Genomic DNA, 19,784 nt, shown 5'->3' with positions numbered 1-19,784 from the left:
GAGGAGGGGCTAAGTGCACGGGAGCGAGCCTGTGTATCTAGCTATTCCTGTGTCTACACCACGTGACCTTCCTGCTATCAGATAGGGGAGAGGAGCTGCTTTCATTTCTTCTGTTCTCCCAGTTATCAGGCTAGCTAATTCAATTGTGTTCATTATGGCAGAGACAGGCAGTCTCTGTATGTAACACAGAATGGGGTTGCTGCTGCCTGTACTTCATAGTCCAATATGGGTGGGCGGAGCTACACACAAATTTGGGGGCGGAGCTAAACGGCAGGTTTCATGTGAAACCCTGCCCACCAAATGATGCAAGAAACCAGGAAGAAAGAAGATTTTACAGCAGTAAAGACTGATGAGTATGCGAGCTGGGAATACCCTTTTAATGCTCAGTTCTAAATATACTGCCAACATTACAGATAGATGCCACTGAGTTGAAGCAGTTAAACCTCAGAGCTCTAAGATGTGCCAACAGGATGACAAAGCAGTGAAATTACTGTGCATGGGCCCTGGTGGTGGACTGATATTGATGGCCACATGTGGCACTGGGATGCCAAAACTTTTTTGTGTAATACTCTGCCCACTACCACATCCCTTCAGCTCCCCTTAAACCTAATTAGGCAGAGGGTAGATATGTAAGTGTACTGAATAGAAAAGTGGAGAGTCCAGCGCCATGGTACCCAAGACACTGTGGACAGCTCTTCAAACAACCAACTGGATAGAAGCTGGCCCGTCCCTTCGGCTTCTTAGGGTATGTTCAGACAGAGTTTTTTGCATTCGGGCCTAATCAGGAGCAGAATACCGCTACAGAATGCCGATGCATTGCATCAGCATCCCGTCCTGCCTAGCCGCGCGGAAAGTTCACATGGTGGAATTTGGTTTTCGCCATTTGAACATACCCTTAGAAGGTACTAGGTAGTGATACACACCATACATACAAACATTTACTTATACACAAATGCACCGACACATCCCAACTGCAGCTTTCATGGCATCCAAGTGTTGCAACCTGTTTTACAATAAAAAGTAAGTTAGGCACTGTAGTGTTGTAGTGAGGATGCAGGTCTTCTGGAATAAGTCCACTATGTGAAAGTACAACATCACAGGCACAATAGCACAATATAAAAAAAAAATGGAAGTTACACTTTAAAAGCCAATCTTGCCTTTGACTCAAAAACCCAGTTTTTCCACAAGGAGGCCTTTGAATACTTGTCCCCATATAATGCATTACATATCTACCTATATACAGTAATTGTATAACTAAATGTGCTCTGTGGTCTTTGTAACTAGTTATACTGACATCTAGTGGTCGACGTAATTGCTAACAGGAAGCATAGCGTAGTACAACATAGGGATGAGCGAGCAGAACAGGCTCCCTGCACTCCCCGCCTCCAGCGCAGCCCCCTATAACAACACTGAAAGCTCCTTCCTTATCACACTCCGCGACCACTCATCTCCCCCTGACAGGCCGCGCACTGTGACTTCCATTGGCTAATTGGATGCGCTCTCCTGATTGGCTGAGCGCTGCTGGCTGGACCCGCCGGGAAGTCTTCGTATTCTTCACTTCCGACTCACGTTGTCAACATCCGGGGCGCCAGGACCATACTGCGGAGCCCGGTTACCATTGTGAAGCGGCAGTGCGCCCCCGGCGGGGCTGCAACATGTCAGACACATGGAGCTCTATCCAGGCTCACAAGAAGCAGCTGGACTATCTGCGGGAGAGGCTGCAGCGGAGGCGGAAAGATGTCAGCTCTCAGCTGGTCCTCGGTGAGGAGGGTTGGTGCTGTGTACACGCTGTGCTTCCTGACTGTCCATACCATTCATTGCTAACAGTCTCTTCCACAGATCTGCAGAACCCGGATGCAGGACTGGCTCCATCGTTTCGCAGTGACAGCCCAGTCCCATCAGGGGCTTCACAGCCTCCTAAGGGAGCCACAGAGGTGACCCCAGACCCTGAACTAGAGAGAAAGCTCCTGCACCATCTGTCAGACCTGTCCCTGGTCCTGCCAGCAGACTCTGTGTCCATACAGCAGGCCATCACCATGGTAAGAGACACCTGTGGCAGAGCTGCTGCAGAGCCTTGTTGTAAAAGCTGTGTTCTTATGACTGGAAAAGGGACACAGCCGTTTTGCACTCGAGGGGCACCCATTTTCACAGATCCTGCATAAGTTTTAGGGCTAGTTCACACGTAAAAACCTCCTGGCTTATTTTGGTCCTGAAAAAAACCGCTTCCTAATTAGGAAGCTTTTTTTTGACATTGCCAGGCTTTTTTTGGAGCTTTTTTTTGTAAAAACCGCTTCCAAAAAAAGCCAGGCTGTTTTCCCCTCCCATAGAAGTGAATGGGCTAAAAAAAAACGCTAGCGGTTTTTTCCGCGTGGTTTTTTGCAAAAAACAGCTAGCGGTTTTTTGCAAAAAACCGCGCTGAAAAAAACCTGCGCTGTTTTTGCCTCCCATTCACTTCTATTGCTTTCTTCAGGCGGAAAACGCCTGAAGAAAGGTCATGTCGCTTCTTTTTTCTGCTAGCTGAAAAATAACTAGCAGAAAAAAAAAGCTAGTGGAAAAAAAAGCTAGCGGAAAAAAAAAGCTAGCTGTTCACATAGGGCTCCATTGTAAAGGGGCTGATTTTGAAGCGAAATCCGCTATCAAAAAACTCCCCTTTGCCCACGTGTGATCTAGCCCTAAGTCTATTGAGAGATCTGTGGAAGTTAATTTAAAAAAAAAAAATAGGACATGATCTATTTTTTTGACAGTTTGTTAAAATTGAATGTCCAAAAAAGCAATCATGTGAATAAGCCCCATTCACGCATAGTGAATTTTAAGGAGTTGTCCAGGATGAGTTGTTTTTGGTAAGGAAGCTGGGGAAAAAAAACATACTTATCGGGCTCCGGTGTCTCCCATGTCTTGGGTCATTGACTTAATCCACTGAGCGGTAGCACCAGACCGCGGTGTTTTATACCGGAGTATCGGGGACAGGTAAGTATGTTTCGGTTTTTTTACCTTCAGCTTCCTTACCAAAATAGATTCTAGGCAAAACCATTGAAGGAAAACTGTCAAATGAATTTGGGACACTACTCCCATTACCTACACAGTGCTTCAGTGAGGCCGAGGACGTATACCCTGGCTTCAGTTTGCAAGTGCTAGGGGTACGGGGCATGTGCACTGAAGCCAAGGTGTACTCCTCGGCTTCAAGGAATAATCGAGTTGGCACAAGGAGTACAATGGCAGGGTGCGTATAAAGCTGATTTATTTTTATTATGCGCATGGGCGGCATATTACATGGTGACTTGGGACAGTACACCCACGGGCCATAAGGACCTTTGAGTGGTTTAATGCCCCAAATCGTCCTCTAATGCAGCCATTTCACAGCTGTTTTTCATTCTTGCATTATTATTAGAGATGAGCAAACACTGTTCGGATCAGCCGATCCGAACAGCACGCTCCCATAGAAATGAATGGAAGTACCTGGCACGGCGACCGGCCGCCGGCAAAGTGTACGTGCCAGGTGCTTCCATTCATTTCTATGGGAGCGTGCTGTTCAGATCGGCTGATCCGAACAGTGTTTGCTCATCTCTAATTATTATCAGTGAGCTTGTAGGATGAAGACTGGGCAAAGATAACTATTGAGAAGATACAGACAACTTTTAAGCAAACATTCACTATAATTTTATTTTATATTTGAGCTGCACATTTAGTGCTAGGGGTGTTAGGACTTTTTGAGGATCTGTAGCTTCAAGGGGTTCTTTGCAATTTTTAAGAAAGCTGTGTAAGCACATCAAATGGTATAAAATAAATTTTAAAAACCATTACTTATCATTAAATCTCACTCCCCTTCCATCGATGTGGTGATCCCTCTGAGCCTGCAGCAGTGATGTCAGTTACAACACTGACTTGGCCGGAAGCGATTGTGTGTCTCAAAGCGATATTCACATGACGACAATTGCTTTGCAAATTATTATTGTCAACCAAATTTTGTATGTCATTAGAACCCCCCCCCCCCCTCCTGTTGTCTATCTTCATCAAAGTGAAGCTTACTCATTTATTCTTTTCCTCCCTGTTTATTACATCAGTGCTACAATAACAATATAAGATAAGATAATCCTTTAGTAGTCCCACAGTGGGGAAATTTCAGTATGTTACAGCAGCATAGTAATACAGATACAGGATAATACACAGTAATATAATACAGATGTAGACGTATGTGCTGTCCTAAATGGAGCATGAGCAGGCCATGAATAATTTCTGTTGGGCAGGATGGCTTATGCAGCAGTTACAAAGCACACACAGCAAATGTAGTCACATGCTCCATAGTAAGGAGCCCAATCTGCCCGATGTAGACTGAAGGTGTAATTGAGCTATAGGGGTGCCGATTTTGGAAGAGAGCATTACCACTGTGATCCATTGCAGTAGTTTCTTGAAAGTTATACCTGAAGTCATCTCAGAAATCACATTTAAAAGTATTTTAACTTTAATTCTGGTTTTTTTTTTTTTTTGTTGTTGTTGTTTTCATTTGTCATTGTAGCCAGATTTTTCTGTTTCGAGGCAAGCTGTTGAAAGCCTTTTACAGAAATTTGCAGCTCAAGAACTGATTGAAGTAAAAGGTGGCGAGCAGGAAGATGATGACCGACCCACTGTAGTAACTTTTGCTGACCACTCTAAGCTTTCGGCTATGATGGGAGCTGTTTCAGAAAGAAAAGCCCCAACCATTGCACCAGGAACAAAAAAAAGAAGAATTCAGGAAAGTGAATCTTCAGCTTCTTCTTCGTCCCCATCTGCTGCTGGTACTTCAAAGGAGAAAAAAGTATCAGAGCCACAAAAGAAGGCAAGAAAGAACGCATCTCATGTGGACCTGGAAATCGAGAGTTTGTTAAGTCAGCAGTCCACCAAGGAGCAGCAAAGCAAAAAGGTGACTTTATCTTACTTAAAGCAGTTTTATGGTCCCCAAATAGATTTCATCAGTATGGTATCTGGGAAGGAAAAGGGGGTCCAACACAGATCAGCTGTTGTGGCAGCCTCTAGTCAGCTCAATCAGGTGCAGGGGACGGGGAGTGCGCTCAAGCCACTCCTATTTATGAATTAGTATGAAAACTCAATTAGGGTCTGGAACACCCCCTACGTTTTTGTTTTAAACATTTTTCTGCTTAATTTTCATGCCATTATCTCCATTTCCAAAACACTACAGTTTTGACTCTGTATCACAATGAATGAGATCACAATGAACATCTCCAGACTATTGTGTCTGTGGTCTATGTGACTACAGTTTGCTGAAAAGAATAAATGTTTCAGCTTTGCTGTGTATTAATATTACTATTGATATTGTGAAATGTTAGGTAAGCCAAGAAATCCTAGAGCTTCTGAACACTAGCACGGCGAAGGAACAGTCTATTGTGGAGAAGTTCCGCTCTCGTGGGAGGGCTCAGGTCCAGGAGTTCTGCGATTATGGCACGAAAGAAGAGTGTATGAGAGCATCTGGGGTGGACACTCCTTGTAAGAAGCTTCATTTCAGGTAATAGATTTTTCTGTAATGATCCTGTACTTATGGCCTTTAAAACTAGTAGCTTCATGTGTTTTTGCATTTAGTATACAAGTCAGTTTGCTATGTCCATGCTATTACCAGATAGTCCAATAATGTTGGTGGCTGCTCCTCGAAAGCATTTGTTTAGAACTCTACATCGTCCATGGAGCAAATACCATGATGATGTAGGCACCGTGGTAGTTAATGTGGTAGATGAAAGGGAGCTTAAAATAAATACAAGGTTTATGTGTTACAAAAAATTTTTTCATTCAAGTAGAACTGCCAGAACATAGATATAGATATATACACTCACCGGCCACTTTATTAGGTACACCATGCTAGTAACGGGTTGGACCCCCTTTTGCCTTCAGAACTGCCTCAATTCTTCGTGGCATAGATTCAACAAGGTGCTGGAAGCATTCCTCAGAGATTTTGGTCCATATTGACATGATGGCATCACACAGTTGCCGCAGATTTGTCGGCTGCACATCCATGATGCGAATCTCCCGTTCCACCACATCCCAAAGATGCTCTATTGGATTGAGATCTGGTGACTGTGGAGGCCATTGGAGTACAGTGAACTCATTGTCGTGTTCAAGAAACCAGTCTGAGATGATTCCAGCTTTATGACATGGCATTGCATTATCCTGCTGAAAGTAGCCATCAGATGTTGGGTACATTGTGGTCATAAAGGGATGGACATGGTCAGCAACAATACTCAGGTAGGCTTTGGCATTGCAACGATGCTCAATTGGTACCAAGGGGCCCAAAGAGTGCCAAGAAAATATTCCCCACACCATGACACCACCACCACCAGCCTGAACCGTTGATACAAGGCAGGATGGATCCATGCTTTCATGTTGTTGACGCCAAATTCTGACCCTACCATCCGAATGTCGCAGCAGAAATCGAGACTCATCAGACCAGGCAACGTTTTTCCAATCTTCAATTGTCCAATTTCGATGAGCTTGTGCAAATTGTAGCCTCAGTTTCCTGTTCTTAGCTGAAAGGAGTGGCACCCGGTGTGGTCTTCTGCTGCTGTAGCCCATCTGCCTCAAAGTTGGACGTACTGTGCGTTCAGAGATGCTCTTCTGGCTACCTTGGTTGTAACGGGTGGCTATTTGAGTCACTGTTGCCTTTCTATCAGCTCGAACCAGTCTGGCCATTCTCCTCTGACCTCTGGCATCAACAACGCATTTCCGCCCACAGAACTGCCGCTCACTGGATGTTTTTTCTTTTTCGGACCATTCTCTGTAAACCCTAGAGATGGTTGTGCGTGAAAATCCCAGTAGATCAGCAGTTTCTGAAATACTCAGACCAGCCCTTCTGGCACCAACAACCATGCCACGTTCAAAGGTACTCAAATCGCCTTTCTTCCCCATACTGATGCTCGGTTTGAACTGCAGGAGATTGTCTTGACCATGTCTACATGCCTAAATGCACTGAGTTGCCGCCATGTGATTGGCTGATTAGAAATTAAGTGTTAACGAGCAGTTGGACAGGTGTACCTAATAAAGTGGCCGGTGAATGTGTATATATATATATATATATATATATATATAGATATATAGATATATATAGATATTATATTTTATATAATTCTTTCTTTTTCTTCCTCCAGGCGCATCATAAACATACACACAGATGAATCTCTCGGTGATTGCTCCTTTCTCAATACGTGTTTTCACATGGACACTTGTAAATATGTTCACTATGAGATTGATGCATATGTAGAGCCTGTTGGAACCACAACAGGATCTGAGTCCACTCCAAACCAGGATATGCCTCTGGTTAAAGGTGTGGGAGATGCAAGTGTAGGACGTCTGTTCCCCTCACAGGTAGGAATAGTAGTAAACCCATACTTAATAGGCCATAAGAAACCTATCAAAGAGATACAAAGATTCTGATTTGTATAGTACTGCAGAATATGTTGGTACAATTTAAATACAAATTACTATTAATGTTGTTGTTCTTCTCCATTGCTTAAGGTCTGTCGTGTGTCTGAGAACCTCTGTGTTGTTTCTGTGTGGTTCAATATGTTTTCTGTACAGTTAATGGATTTAAAAACAAGTACAAACTATTTTTAACTTGCTCAAGAACTGTTAATTTATTATTTTTGGGGTTATTAACCTTCTATTTATGATGGTCCCCACCATGAGTACATATCACATCATATACTAGAGGACCTGTCAGATCTTTACATTAAATAGACAGAATACTTTAACTGTGTGCCTGCTGTAACTGTGTAAGGAGAGGTCCACATTGAAACTTAAAAGATAAAAAAAAAAAATGCATATACATTGCTTCAGTTCAGTGTTCAGTTGTGCAAGCCATGTAGAGAAAGCCCTCCCTTTACAAAGTTTGCACCGTGATCCGTACCAGTCAAAAATTGTATATTTTAATGATATACATTTGTGTTACATGCTTATAAGTTGTAACTTTTACCTCTCCTATAAATCAGTGGATTCGTTGTGACATTCGATACCTGGACATGAGCATCTTGGGAAAGTTCTCCGTAGTAATGGCTGACCCACCATGGGACATTCACATGGAGTTGCCTTATGGTACTTTGACTGATGATGAGATGAGGAAACTCCAGATCCCAGTGCTGCAGGACGATGGATTTCTCTTTCTTTGGGTCACTGGCAGGTAAATCACAGATTTCACTCCGTGTTTTTGTTTTTTTTGTTTTTTTTCTGGACGCATCAGACTGCACAATATAATACAGCTGAATAAAGCTTGATGTATACCAGTCTGACTGAAGCTATAATGTGCCTTTGGTTGGTCATTGATACGCACCCTACTTCTATTTGTGCCCTTCTTCACTTTGCAGTGCGCTGTACTGAAGTATAGTATCAGTATCAAGATACTAGGATCTTGCAACGCCATTTCGGCTGATTCACAAATGGTATAAGCCACAAAAACAATATTGTACATCATAAATGGCTGAACTGTAATGATACATTAACGTGGATACATTTTTGCCAAGGTCGAGACATGCTAGAGTAATACCGTATCAGTATACTAGTTTGTACAATTTGTAGTGTCGTTTATTAAGACTACTCCCCTGAAGATATACAGTATACATTATCAGGACAGCATAGTTCTGGCTGAACATGGACAGTGCGGTACCAGCATCTTATCTCCCTATAAGATGTATCTCCCTAAGCAAACTGATGTATGAAAACTACTGCAGAGAAGAACTTCTCTTATTCTTTCAAAGCCTTCCGTTATTACCCACAAGATCTCTTGTCATTGTCGTGTATAGTTTTGCTGATATAATATCTCCGATTACAGGGCTATGGAACTGGGCCGAGAATGCCTGAAGTTGTGGGGGTGAGTAATGTCTATTTTGTTTAATAATTTGAATCGTGCGTGATGACTATATTGACTTGTGGGTCCTGTTGAATTACATGTATTCAGATATGAGCGAGTGGATGAAATAATTTGGGTGAAAACAAACCAGTTACAGCGAATTATTCGAACTGGACGCACTGGCCATTGGCTGAATCATGGCAAAGAACATTGTCTGGTAATGACTTGTCACATGGCATTGGTCTACCGCTTACTTTTTTTAATGTCTTGAGTTAGGGGCATCTGTGTGACATGTACATACTGTTTATTTTGTAGGTTGGTGTGAAAGGAAACCCTCAAGGATTTAACCAGGGCTTAGACTGTGATGTTATCGTGGCTGAGGTAAGATGTTAAATATGTTATTCTTAAGAATAAAAATGGCTGATTGACTTGAAGATGGATGTCTTTTTATTTATTAACCAACTAAATCAGTTTATTGTAAACTGTGTGTTCATCCATCTAGGTCCGTTCTACCAGTCACAAACCTGATGAGATTTATGGGATGATTGAACGGCTTTCTCCTGGGACTCGTAAGATTGAGCTATTTGGACGACCGCATAATGTGCAGCCAAACTGGTTGGTATTTTGTTTTCTCGTTTAAAGATTATGGTAGGGGCTAGAGCAAAGATTCCAACTGCGCTGAATCGGTGGAGTAACACCTATTAACAAATGATAAGAACTTTAATTGGTAGAAGTGGTGAAAGGTCCTTTTTAAGATGATTTAAGGGGTACTGTTTGCAGGTCACCATGTATGTTCCACAAAATGTTTGGCTCTAATCCCAGTCGGTCACTAGATCTCCTAAAAATGTGGGTATTTATCTATAGGCATTGACCTTCTGTAAGGTGGTTTTAGAATTAATGTAGTGGTGTGATAAAATAAGTAACCAATAATATCTTGTTATATCCACTGATGCAGTGGTGGTTCCTTAGGTCTCTGTTTACTTGTCGTATAGCAGTGATGTCACATACATCCATGTCCCACCTGCAGTAAGTCGATGGCCGCAGCTGTTTTATGCTATGTATGTAAACATTGCTGCTGTCACCCCTGCTTGACTGCAGTAGCACTATGGGTGTATGGAACTTCGTCGCTGCAGCGGAGAAAACAAAAAATATCCACAAGAAAAACAAACATGAGTATGACACTTAGTATAAAAGGAATATACTACACATCCAGTCTAGGTCAATAAACTTGTCATAATTTATTTATTACATCATACACATATATAAAAGATGGACATTAGAAGGGGAATCTACAAATACAAACTGACTGGGTAAAAGTGAAGTGCAACAGATGGTACGTGGTCCCTTTAAGTATTTACATACAATGGAATGCACATGGATTAAGCTAATGCCAGAAAGGACCTCCGCATTGGAGTCCTTTATACACCGTGTGTGGGCATTATATACACATAGCAATTGTATCAATAGCCGCTGAGATATATATCATGAGTGGCCACTAAGTTATACACATTACCACAACAGCTCAAAGAAAATGCTAGAAGTTTAAAGTTACCATGTGGTCCAATATATGTCTCCTAAGTAATAGCATTGATACACACACATTGGTGACTATAACAACATAGGTTCACATGTATCCTATACCACTATATACAGGTTTAATAGCACTGTGGCTTACCCATGTTGCCAATAGGAGGTATACAAGTCGGGACAGGCACTTACTCCCCAGTACCTGTCCTGATTTGTATACCTCCTATTGTCAACATGGGTAAGCCACAGTGCTATTAAACCTGTATATAGTGGTATAGGATACATGTGAACCTATGTTGTTATAGTCACCAATATGTGTGTATCAATGCTATCACTTTAATGGATAGGAGACATATATTGGACCACATGGTAACTTTAAACTTCTAGCATTTTCTTTGAGCTGTTGTGGTAATGTGTATAACTTAGTGGCCACTCATGATATATATCTCAGCGGCTATTGATACAATTGCTATGTGTATATAATGCCCACACACGGTGTATAAAGGACTCCAATGCTGAGGTCCTTTCTGGCATTAGCTTAATCCATGTGCATTCCATTGTATGTAAATACTTAAAGGGACCACGTACCATCTGTTGCACTTCACTTTTACCCAGTCAGTTTGTATTTGTAGATTCCCCTTCTAATGTCCGTCTGTTATATATGTGTATGATGTAATAAATAAAATTACGACAAGTTTATTGACCAAGACTGGATGTGTAATATATTCCTTTTATACTAAGTGTTATACTCACGATTGCTTTTCTTGTGGATATTTATGTGTATGGTGAGGACACAGATTTCTTTAGGGCTTGGTATAGTTTAAAGGAACCCATGCATTTACGCATATACTTTAGGTTGCTTATTTTTGGTTGGTTGTCTATCTTTAGCGGAGAAAACAAAGACTAAAGGGACCACTTTTGGCATAACTTCGGCAAGGAGTTTAACAAATGAACACAGCTTAAAATTTTTTCTAACTTACTAATGTATTGCAATGTACAGTAAAATTCATTGACCTCTATTACACGCTGCCTATGGCAATGTTTAATAGAACTAATGTAGTGACAAGCCTTGTGCGCTTTCAATAGGCTTCTAGCTGTCAAGGCAACCAATCACCGCCCTCCGATGATGGGAAAGGGTGGCAATCAGGTAAAGATGGCAGCGTCTGCACATTTTAGATGCCGTGGATAAAGTGTTAACAGCTGCAATTGGTGTTGGCACGTATTGCAGCTGTTAGCAGTATCACATTGAAAGCAATAGGTAAAAAAAGCCTCCCATTCATTTCAATGGATAGCGCACATATGCCGGTACCCATAGAAGTGAATGAGAGCTGCTTTTTATGCGCTCATTCTGAACGAGTTTTACGTTCAGAATGAGCGGATCTGAAATTTATACTTCGGAGATATATGAACGCTGGGGACTTGTCTCACCATCTTATTAAAGAACTGTATGTCCGATGCCTATCTGCATCTGGAGCGCGCACGCAAGGCCAGTGGCATAGAAGTGACGTCATCTCGCTGCTGGCTTTGCATATGAAACCCCGCCCACCGATTGATGCCAAAAAACAGGAAGAAAGAAGTCTTTACAGCAGCGAAGACTAGTGAGCAAGGGACATGGGAATACCCCTTTAAGTACCGTGAGAAGAACAATTTTCCCCTCAAACATTAAGCCCTCATATGTATGAATTTCTAAACAGAAAGGGGGGGAAAAGGCAATACAATGTGGAAGATGCGGAGTCAAAATTGAAAAATGCCTGCAGCAGGAAGGGGTTAATGAGATTTATTACAGTTTAATGTATTAAAAGTGTTTTATAGCTGAAGGTATACTTTAAAGAGTTATATTGTTATAACTAAAACATTTTTTACAAACAGCAAAAAAGTGAATATATTTGGTATTAATAAAATTGTAATGACTTTCTGAAAAAGGTCCAAAAATATTTATAATATTCTTTTCCTTAGGATTACTTTAGGAAATCAGCTGGATGGAATCCATTTGTTAGATCCAGATGTGGTAGCGCGATTTAAGCAACAGTATCCAGATGGAGTGATTTCAAAACCAAAGAATATGTGAACACATGGAATACTAGGATGAACAATGGAGGAGAACTGTTTTTATATGGCTTCAGGCTTTTTGGCTGACACTTGATTCCAATGTAAATAACGCTGTTATGATTTCATTCCTCTTCAATAATGCATTCAAAATCTATGAATCCGTGAAATAAACCACAAAACAATGATGTGAAGTTTGCTTACTCAGTAAGGAAAACCATAAATCTAAAATCCTGGAAACATTGGAACAATGGAACATTAAAGCCAAACCAAAGCCTTGTAGACTTTTACTGAAATTACAGTACCTGTTAATATGCTGCGTTCTGGTGACAGACTTCATTCAAACCTACTCAAACTCTCTTAGGCCGGGGCCCCATGTGGCGTAAACGCTGAGGTTGTCCCACGGTGTAGAAGATGGGACTCTTAATTTACTGCAGGATGCCATGTCGGGCTTTAGCCTTAAAGGGTTTTCTGTTTTTTTTTTTTTGTTTTTTTTTTAAAAAAAGGAAAAAAAAAAAAAAGGGCTGGGGAAGGTGATTTTTTTTTTTTTTTTTTTTTTTTTTTTTTTTTTTTAAGATCAATCAATCTGTCTAGGCTGCTCTGGCACCTCCCAGCATGGTCCGGTCTCTTGTTGACTTCCACACACAACCACTAAGGCCAGTCAGCGACCTCAGTGAACAATGCAGGACATCACAGCCAGCAAGGAATTTCACCTCTAGAATACAGCTGTGCAGAAGGACCAGACCGCATTGGGAGAGCCCAAGAGCGCTTTGGGACAGGTCGTTTTTTTTTTTGTTTTTTTTTATTCTCACTTCCCCTGGCCTAAGTAAAAAAAAAAACATTTAAGCCTGAACAACCTCTTTAAGACACTCCAGTTTTAACAACAGAAAAAGGTGGAGGGGAGGTCCTTAAAACCAGACATTACCTCCCTGCTGGCCAGAGTTCCAGATTGCTTAGCGACTGTAGCCTCCTTTCTCTCCTCCCGCTTTCTCAAACTGAACATGGAAAAAATAGAGTTCATCATCTTTGCCCCACCCCGCATGGCGCCCCTACCAGACTCGTCTATCAAAGTTAATGGAACTACTCTCACCCCCATCCCACGGGCCCGATGCCTTGGGATAACCCTGGACTCCGACCTCTCCTTCAAGTCGCACGTTCAAACCCTCAACACTTCCTGCCGCCTCTAACTCAAGAACATCCATCGACTCTGCTCCCTCTTCACCCCTGAAACTACTAAAACGCTCGTCCATGCCCTCATAATCTCCCGCTTAGATCTCCCCCGCCTCTAGTCCACCTTAAACTGTGCTGCTTGCTTCACCTCTCCCCCGATCTTCATCGGCTGCCCCCTCCGCTGAAGAGGTTATAGTCGTGTTTATGACTAATTGACCAAAAATCTCGGGTAACTGTCGTCGTCCTAATTAAGTAGGCTCAAAGAGAACACAAAAACGACACCGAGCAAACCAATGATAGTATAGTATTTTTGTATAGCGATCTAATATATAGACAAAAAAAGGTTAATAGACCAGATGGCCTCTCACCTGCTCCGGTTGTGACAATTGCGTTCACAACCACGTTTAGAGCTTTGCCATAATGGGCTGAAAGAGCAGATGGAGGGGGCAGCACGCCTTATATCCACCGGTAAACCAAAAGGAACCCGGGAATGACAATGGAGAAAGAAGAAAGAATATTGGCGGCGCTCACTGATCGAAAACAGGTCCTTTTATTGGAGAACAATAGGCACCTATAGGACCTGTTTTCGATCAGTGAGCGCCGCCAATATTCTTTCTTCTTTCTCCATTAATTAATTAGGCTGAGTGCCAGGCGGTAAAGAATTCACACCAATCTATTGGTATTCGTTCTTTTCTCAACCAAAGATTGTATGCTGACGCACTTTTTATTGAGAACACTGGGTTAAATAGTATCAGAGAAAGGAAGTGATATAACAACAACGTAAGTTTTCACATTCATTCCTGATAGGTATAGGACATCTCAATCAAACAGATAAAGTTTAAGAAGTGCCATATATAGCCAGCTGCTCCCAATCATGCGTGGTGACCTTGGGGAGCTGTCTTGTGGCAGCAAGCCAAGCATTTGTTTTTCTTGCACCCATCTTGGATACAGGCGACATCTTATTATATAACATTATACCAGTTTCAAGCATAAACAACTATATCTAGCATTCTACTTTAAAGGATAACAATGTTTTTCATACATTACATAATTATAAACTTCACACTGCCACTCCCTCCACTGGCTACCCATTGCCCAGCGAATAGAATTCAAGATACTAACACTGATATACAAAGCGATCCACAACCTGGCCCCTCCATATATCTCTGAACTAATCTCCCACTACCTGCCCACACGTAACCTCAGATCCTCCAATGACCTCCTACTCCGCTCTGCTCTCATCCACTCCTGAGAGCAGGGCAGGGCCAGATATTAGTATCATGTCTGTTTGTACATTTTGTGTACTGTATGTGAACCCTCAAATGTGCAGCACTATGGAATTAATGGTGCTATATCAATAAACAATAATTATAACAACCTGTCCCTGTTGTTCTGGTGATTAACCACTTCCGGACCGCCCATAGACTATATACGTCCGGGAAGTGGTTGCCTTGTTCTGTCAGGACGTACCTGTACGTCCACCAGAACACAGCAGCTGCACGGAGATCGTGTAGCTGCTTTCACTAGGAGCCGGCTGTAACTTCAGCCGGAGCTCCCAGAGAGAAGACAGGGCAGATTTATTACCTCCCCTGCCTTCTCGATAGCTGTGTATACAGTGCTCAATGAGCGCTGTATACACAGCTATGGACGCAGCCATAATTCAGCTGCCCTCTGACCCGGCGGACACGTGATCCGCTGGGAGCAGAGTCTTACCAGAGCTGCTGGGTCCTACAGGACCTAGATCAGCTCAGTAAGCTGTATATACAGTGTGCAGGAAGCTGTATTCCTCCTGTATCTGAGGTTAAATGTACCAGCCCCAGTTATAGGAGAAATCAGCCTCCAGTACAAAAAAATAAGTGATCAGATGTCCCCAAAGGTCTCTTATCACCTTATGAGGACACAATCTGGAAAAAAAATAAAAATATAATAAAGTTTTTTTAAAAAAATGTAAATAAAATAATAAATAAATAAATAATACGCTAATAAAACGCCGTTATTAAAGGTTATAGCCCCACCCCCGACGACACCATACAAAATAAAAATTACCGTAACGGAGAGGAAAAACTATATTATAAAGTTTTTCAGTGACGCTTTGTGTTTGTGTGATAACATAAAAATAAAGCCCTATGTGTCCCCGAAAAAAGACGCAAAAATTAGTTGACTGAGACATACGGGAAAAATGTTACAGCCCTCAAAACCGCACATACAAAATAAACCTAAAATGTGTCTGGTCCTGGACCAGAAATTGGCCCGGTACTGAAGTGGTTAAATAGGCTGAGGCCAATTAGAGAAGGGCCTGCAATGTCACTACCTGTGACTTCATGGGTCCTCTTCCTGAGGCTGCTGATTGGCCTCAACGGTCACGTGACCACTGATTTGGCTTCAGTGCTCACGTGACTGTTGAGGCCTATCAGCGGTTTCAGCACAACTCCGGAAAAGTCCTGGGAGACCCCACCGGAGCAGAAGAACCGAGAAGTGTGGGAGGACACTGGAGCAACGGGGATAGGTGCGTTCTGCTGAAGTTGCTGATTGGCCTCAGCGGTTACTTGACTTTAAATCCCTTTTACCTTGTACAAATCTCCCACTGTACCAGCACCAAAGCAACCCCAGACCATCACATTACCTCCACCATGCTTTACAGATGGCGTCTGGCACCTTCCAGCATCTTTTCAGTTGTTCTGCGTCTCACAAATGTTCTTCTGTGTGATCCAAAAACCTCAAACTTCGATTTGTCTGTCCATAACACTTTTTTCCAATCCTCCTCTGTCCAATCTCTGTGTTCTTTTGCCCATATTATTCTTTTCCTTTTATTAGCCAGTCTCAGATATGGCTTTTTCTTTGCCACTCTGCCCTGAAGGCCAGCATCCCGGAGTTGCCTCTTCACAGTAAACATTGACACTGGCGTTTTGCGAGTACTATTTAATGAAGCTGCCATTTGAGGACCTGTGAGGAGTCGATTTCTCTAACTAGAGACTCTAATGTACTTGTCTTGTTGCTTAGTTGTACAGCGGGGCATCCCACTTCTCTTTCTACTCTGGTTAGAGCCTGTTTGTACTGTCCTCTGAAGGGAGTAGTACACACCCTTGTAGGAAATCTTCACTTTCTTGGCAACTTTTCACATGGAATAGCCTTCATTTCTAAGAAAAAGAATAGACTGTCGCGTTTCACATGAAAGTTCTCTTTTTCTGGCCATTTTGAGAGTTTAATCGAACCAACAAATGTAATCCTCCAGATTCTCAACTAGCTCAAAGGAAGGTCAGTTTTATTTATAGTTTCTCTAACCAGCAAAACTTTTTTCAGCTGTGCTAACATACTTGTACAAGGGTTTTCTAAACATCCATTAGCCTTCTACACAGTTAGCAAACACAATGTACCATTAGAACACTGGAGCGATGGTTGCTGGAAATGGGTCTCTATACACCTATGTAGATATTGCATTAAAAACCAGACGCTTGCAGATAGAATAGTCATTTACCGCATTATCAATGTATATTTTAGAGTATTTCTGATTCATTTAGTGTTATCTTCATTGCAAAAAAAAACAGTGATTTTCTTTCAAAAATAAGGACATTTCTAGTGACCCTACACTTTAACAGTAGTGTATATGCACATGGAGATACCAAATGTTTAAAAAAATTTTTTATATAAAAGGTGGGTTTTTTTCTTTAGTTTATTATTAATAATATGATGATGATGATCATTATACTTTTTACATGTCCCACACTTGGACATGAAGCTAGAATCTCAGTACAATATACAGTATTGCAGAAAATTTCACATTAGTTCATTATGGGAACTGTGCATATTCAGTGAGAAGGCCGTTGTTTGGCCTCCTGGCTGCCATGGGAACTCCTTTGTAACCCTCAATCATATCACAGGTCCAAAGGGGGACATGTGCAAGCTTGCTCTCTGGAGGTGGGAGGGAGGGAATAGGTAGTGGGGCCGCCCGCTGGAGTTTGTGTGTATAGCACTGGCGGGGGGGGGTCCAGTTGCTGTGCATAGATGAAAGTGGCACCCTTGATTGTGGCACAGCAGGGAAACTGCCTCAGCGCTGCCACGCATGCAGGGGGAAGGAGGACAGGTGCGTGGGGGAGGCTGAGGCCACGTAGGAGGTGATTCACGCAGGTAATGCTAGTAAATAAATAATAAAAAAAAAAAAAAATTGCTAAAATAGAAGATATCTGAAAACCGATACATGACCGGAAAATTGAGGAGATTTTCATGATCAGCAGCTCAAATTAAATAAGAAACACTCAAAAGGGTTCAGGAAACAAAATCTACATTACCCAGTATTATTGGTTCTAACCAATAGGAATTAGATGTTAGTGTTCCACCTCTAGCACACACCATGCATAAGAGCTAACAAACGCCACAGGCAGTGGCATAACTAGGAACGGCGGGCCCCCGACTGACACCGAAGACACCCCCCCCCCCCCCCCCCGCGCACTATTATGCCCCATAGTTGCCCCTGCACACAGCATTATGCCCCATAGTTGCCCCTGCGCACAGCATTATGCCCCTGCACACAGCAGTATACCCCATAGTGGCCCCTTCACTCTGTATTATGCTCCATTGTGGACACCCATTAGTAATTATTATGCTTCAGAGACCAAGAGGGGGCTACAAACATAAACACTGTTACTTACCTATCCCTGCACTCCCCGCTGTCGGCTATCTTCAATAACGTCAGGGACATCATGTAACCGGGGGCCTGCGTCGCAAGGATGCAAGAATACTCTGAACTTGCATAAGTACTGTATATACTCGAGTATAAGCCGAGTTTTTCAGCACAGTTTTTGTGCTGAAAAAGTCCGTCTCGACTTATACTCTAGTATATACGGTAGTTCGTAACCTCCTCCTAACATCAGCATTAGAGTTGTCAAGTATTTTTATATTTTAAAAAAAGGTTTTTAAATATTTTTTTCAAAATAATTTATTGTTGCCCAAACATTTTATAACTTTTGTCCTTTTAACACTGCATGTTTTCAGGTGTTTTAAGACCGTGCAGATCTACAAGGCAGGTTCATAAAAGGTTTATGATAAACAGTTCAGAAGACACTGAGGTGTATGATGTAGAAAAGTATTACATTTTGCAAATATGGACTGGCTGACAGAAAATAAAACCTTTATTTATGGTTTTGTTTCCTAAAATTCTAACCTCATAGAAGATAGGCTGAGCATTCACCATCAAGACCATCCCACTACGCCTGTGCACATTTTCATATCAGGTGAAAGTTAATTTTCTTTGAAATTCTAACGTTGCTCCAAGACCATAGAATTATGTTTGCAAGTGTCAGTCATTTCTCATCAATAAATTATAAAGCTGGTAGAGGTCCGACTCCTTTTAAACGTTACCAACAGTATTTGGAACCCAAGCTTTACATACCCGATACGGTTCTGCTTCCTGGTGCCACAACTAGTCAGCAATGTGTGCAAGCACTCTACTAAAGAGAACGCACCATGGCCATATCAAGTACAATAGGAAATCTGGAATTATTTATGCGTATGATTTCTAGAACACTTTCAGCTAGAATACAGTCATTTAAAGAGGACCTTTCATGTCCTCCAGCACAGTTTTATATGCCGCTAGAAAACAGACAGTGCACTATCAGCTTTCCTGTTATGTGCCCCCTGCTGGAGATAGATCCAGTTAGTTACACCACAGATTTCTGCCCACCGTCAGAAAGGCGTTCCTGACAGTCCAGCTAGACTATCAGGAAAGCCCTTCCGACGGTGGGCAAAAATCGGTAACAGAACCGGTATCTCCAGCCCCGGGCACATAACGGGAAAGCTGATAGTGCGCAGAATTCAGCGCATGTGTCAGCTTTCTCTTGGTATATAAAACTGAATGTGCCCAAGGACATGAAAGGTCCTCCTTAACAAGGGCTGTTCCCCAAATTTTTAATTTTTTTTTTTTTATCACAATAAAACAAAGCATTAATGCTAGAAATGTGTATGAGCTACACAGTAATAAGTGCGACCTTGTAGAGATGTAAGAAGGACAAAAGAAATGCACATATGTTCTATTCTCTGCCTCCTTTTAATACACAGTATTGTAAACACTCCAGTGATCATTGAACTGGACATGAATGTGACAATAGATCAAAAAAGCCCTTGTGCATAAAGGTTAATTGGAACTTTTACATGTGGAAATGATACAATCCCACATTCAACCAACTAGTCTTAACTAAACGATAGGTGCGGAAACCATGGTGAAACA

At 42.0% G+C, this 19,784-nt stretch overlaps 1 protein-coding gene across 1 annotated transcript; it reads left to right on the top strand.

Moving 5' to 3' along the window:
• Window positions 1-1,595: 1,595 nt before the first annotated feature.
• On the top strand, window positions 1,596-12,580 carry METTL3 (methyltransferase 3, N6-adenosine-methyltransferase complex catalytic subunit). The gene is made up of 11 exons (XM_075276688.1): window positions 1,596-1,761; window positions 1,840-2,039; window positions 4,514-4,897; window positions 5,322-5,497; window positions 7,128-7,344; window positions 7,968-8,155; window positions 8,804-8,842; window positions 8,930-9,038; window positions 9,137-9,202; window positions 9,324-9,436; window positions 12,305-12,580. Exons 1-11 carry the CDS (start codon window positions 1,656-1,658, stop codon window positions 12,414-12,416), a joined length of 1,710 nt encoding a protein of 569 aa, XP_075132789.1. The 5' UTR covers window positions 1,596-1,655; the 3' UTR covers window positions 12,417-12,580.
• The last annotated feature ends 7,204 nt before the right edge of the window (window positions 12,581-19,784 follow it).

This window comes from Leptodactylus fuscus, chromosome 1 (genome assembly GCF_031893055.1).
Source record: "Leptodactylus fuscus isolate aLepFus1 chromosome 1, aLepFus1.hap2, whole genome shotgun sequence".
Classification (NCBI taxonomy): Eukaryota; Metazoa; Chordata; class Amphibia; order Anura; family Leptodactylidae; genus Leptodactylus; species Leptodactylus fuscus.
Note: the sequence above shows the minus strand (reverse complement) of the source record. Positions and strands in the feature narration are given on the sequence as shown.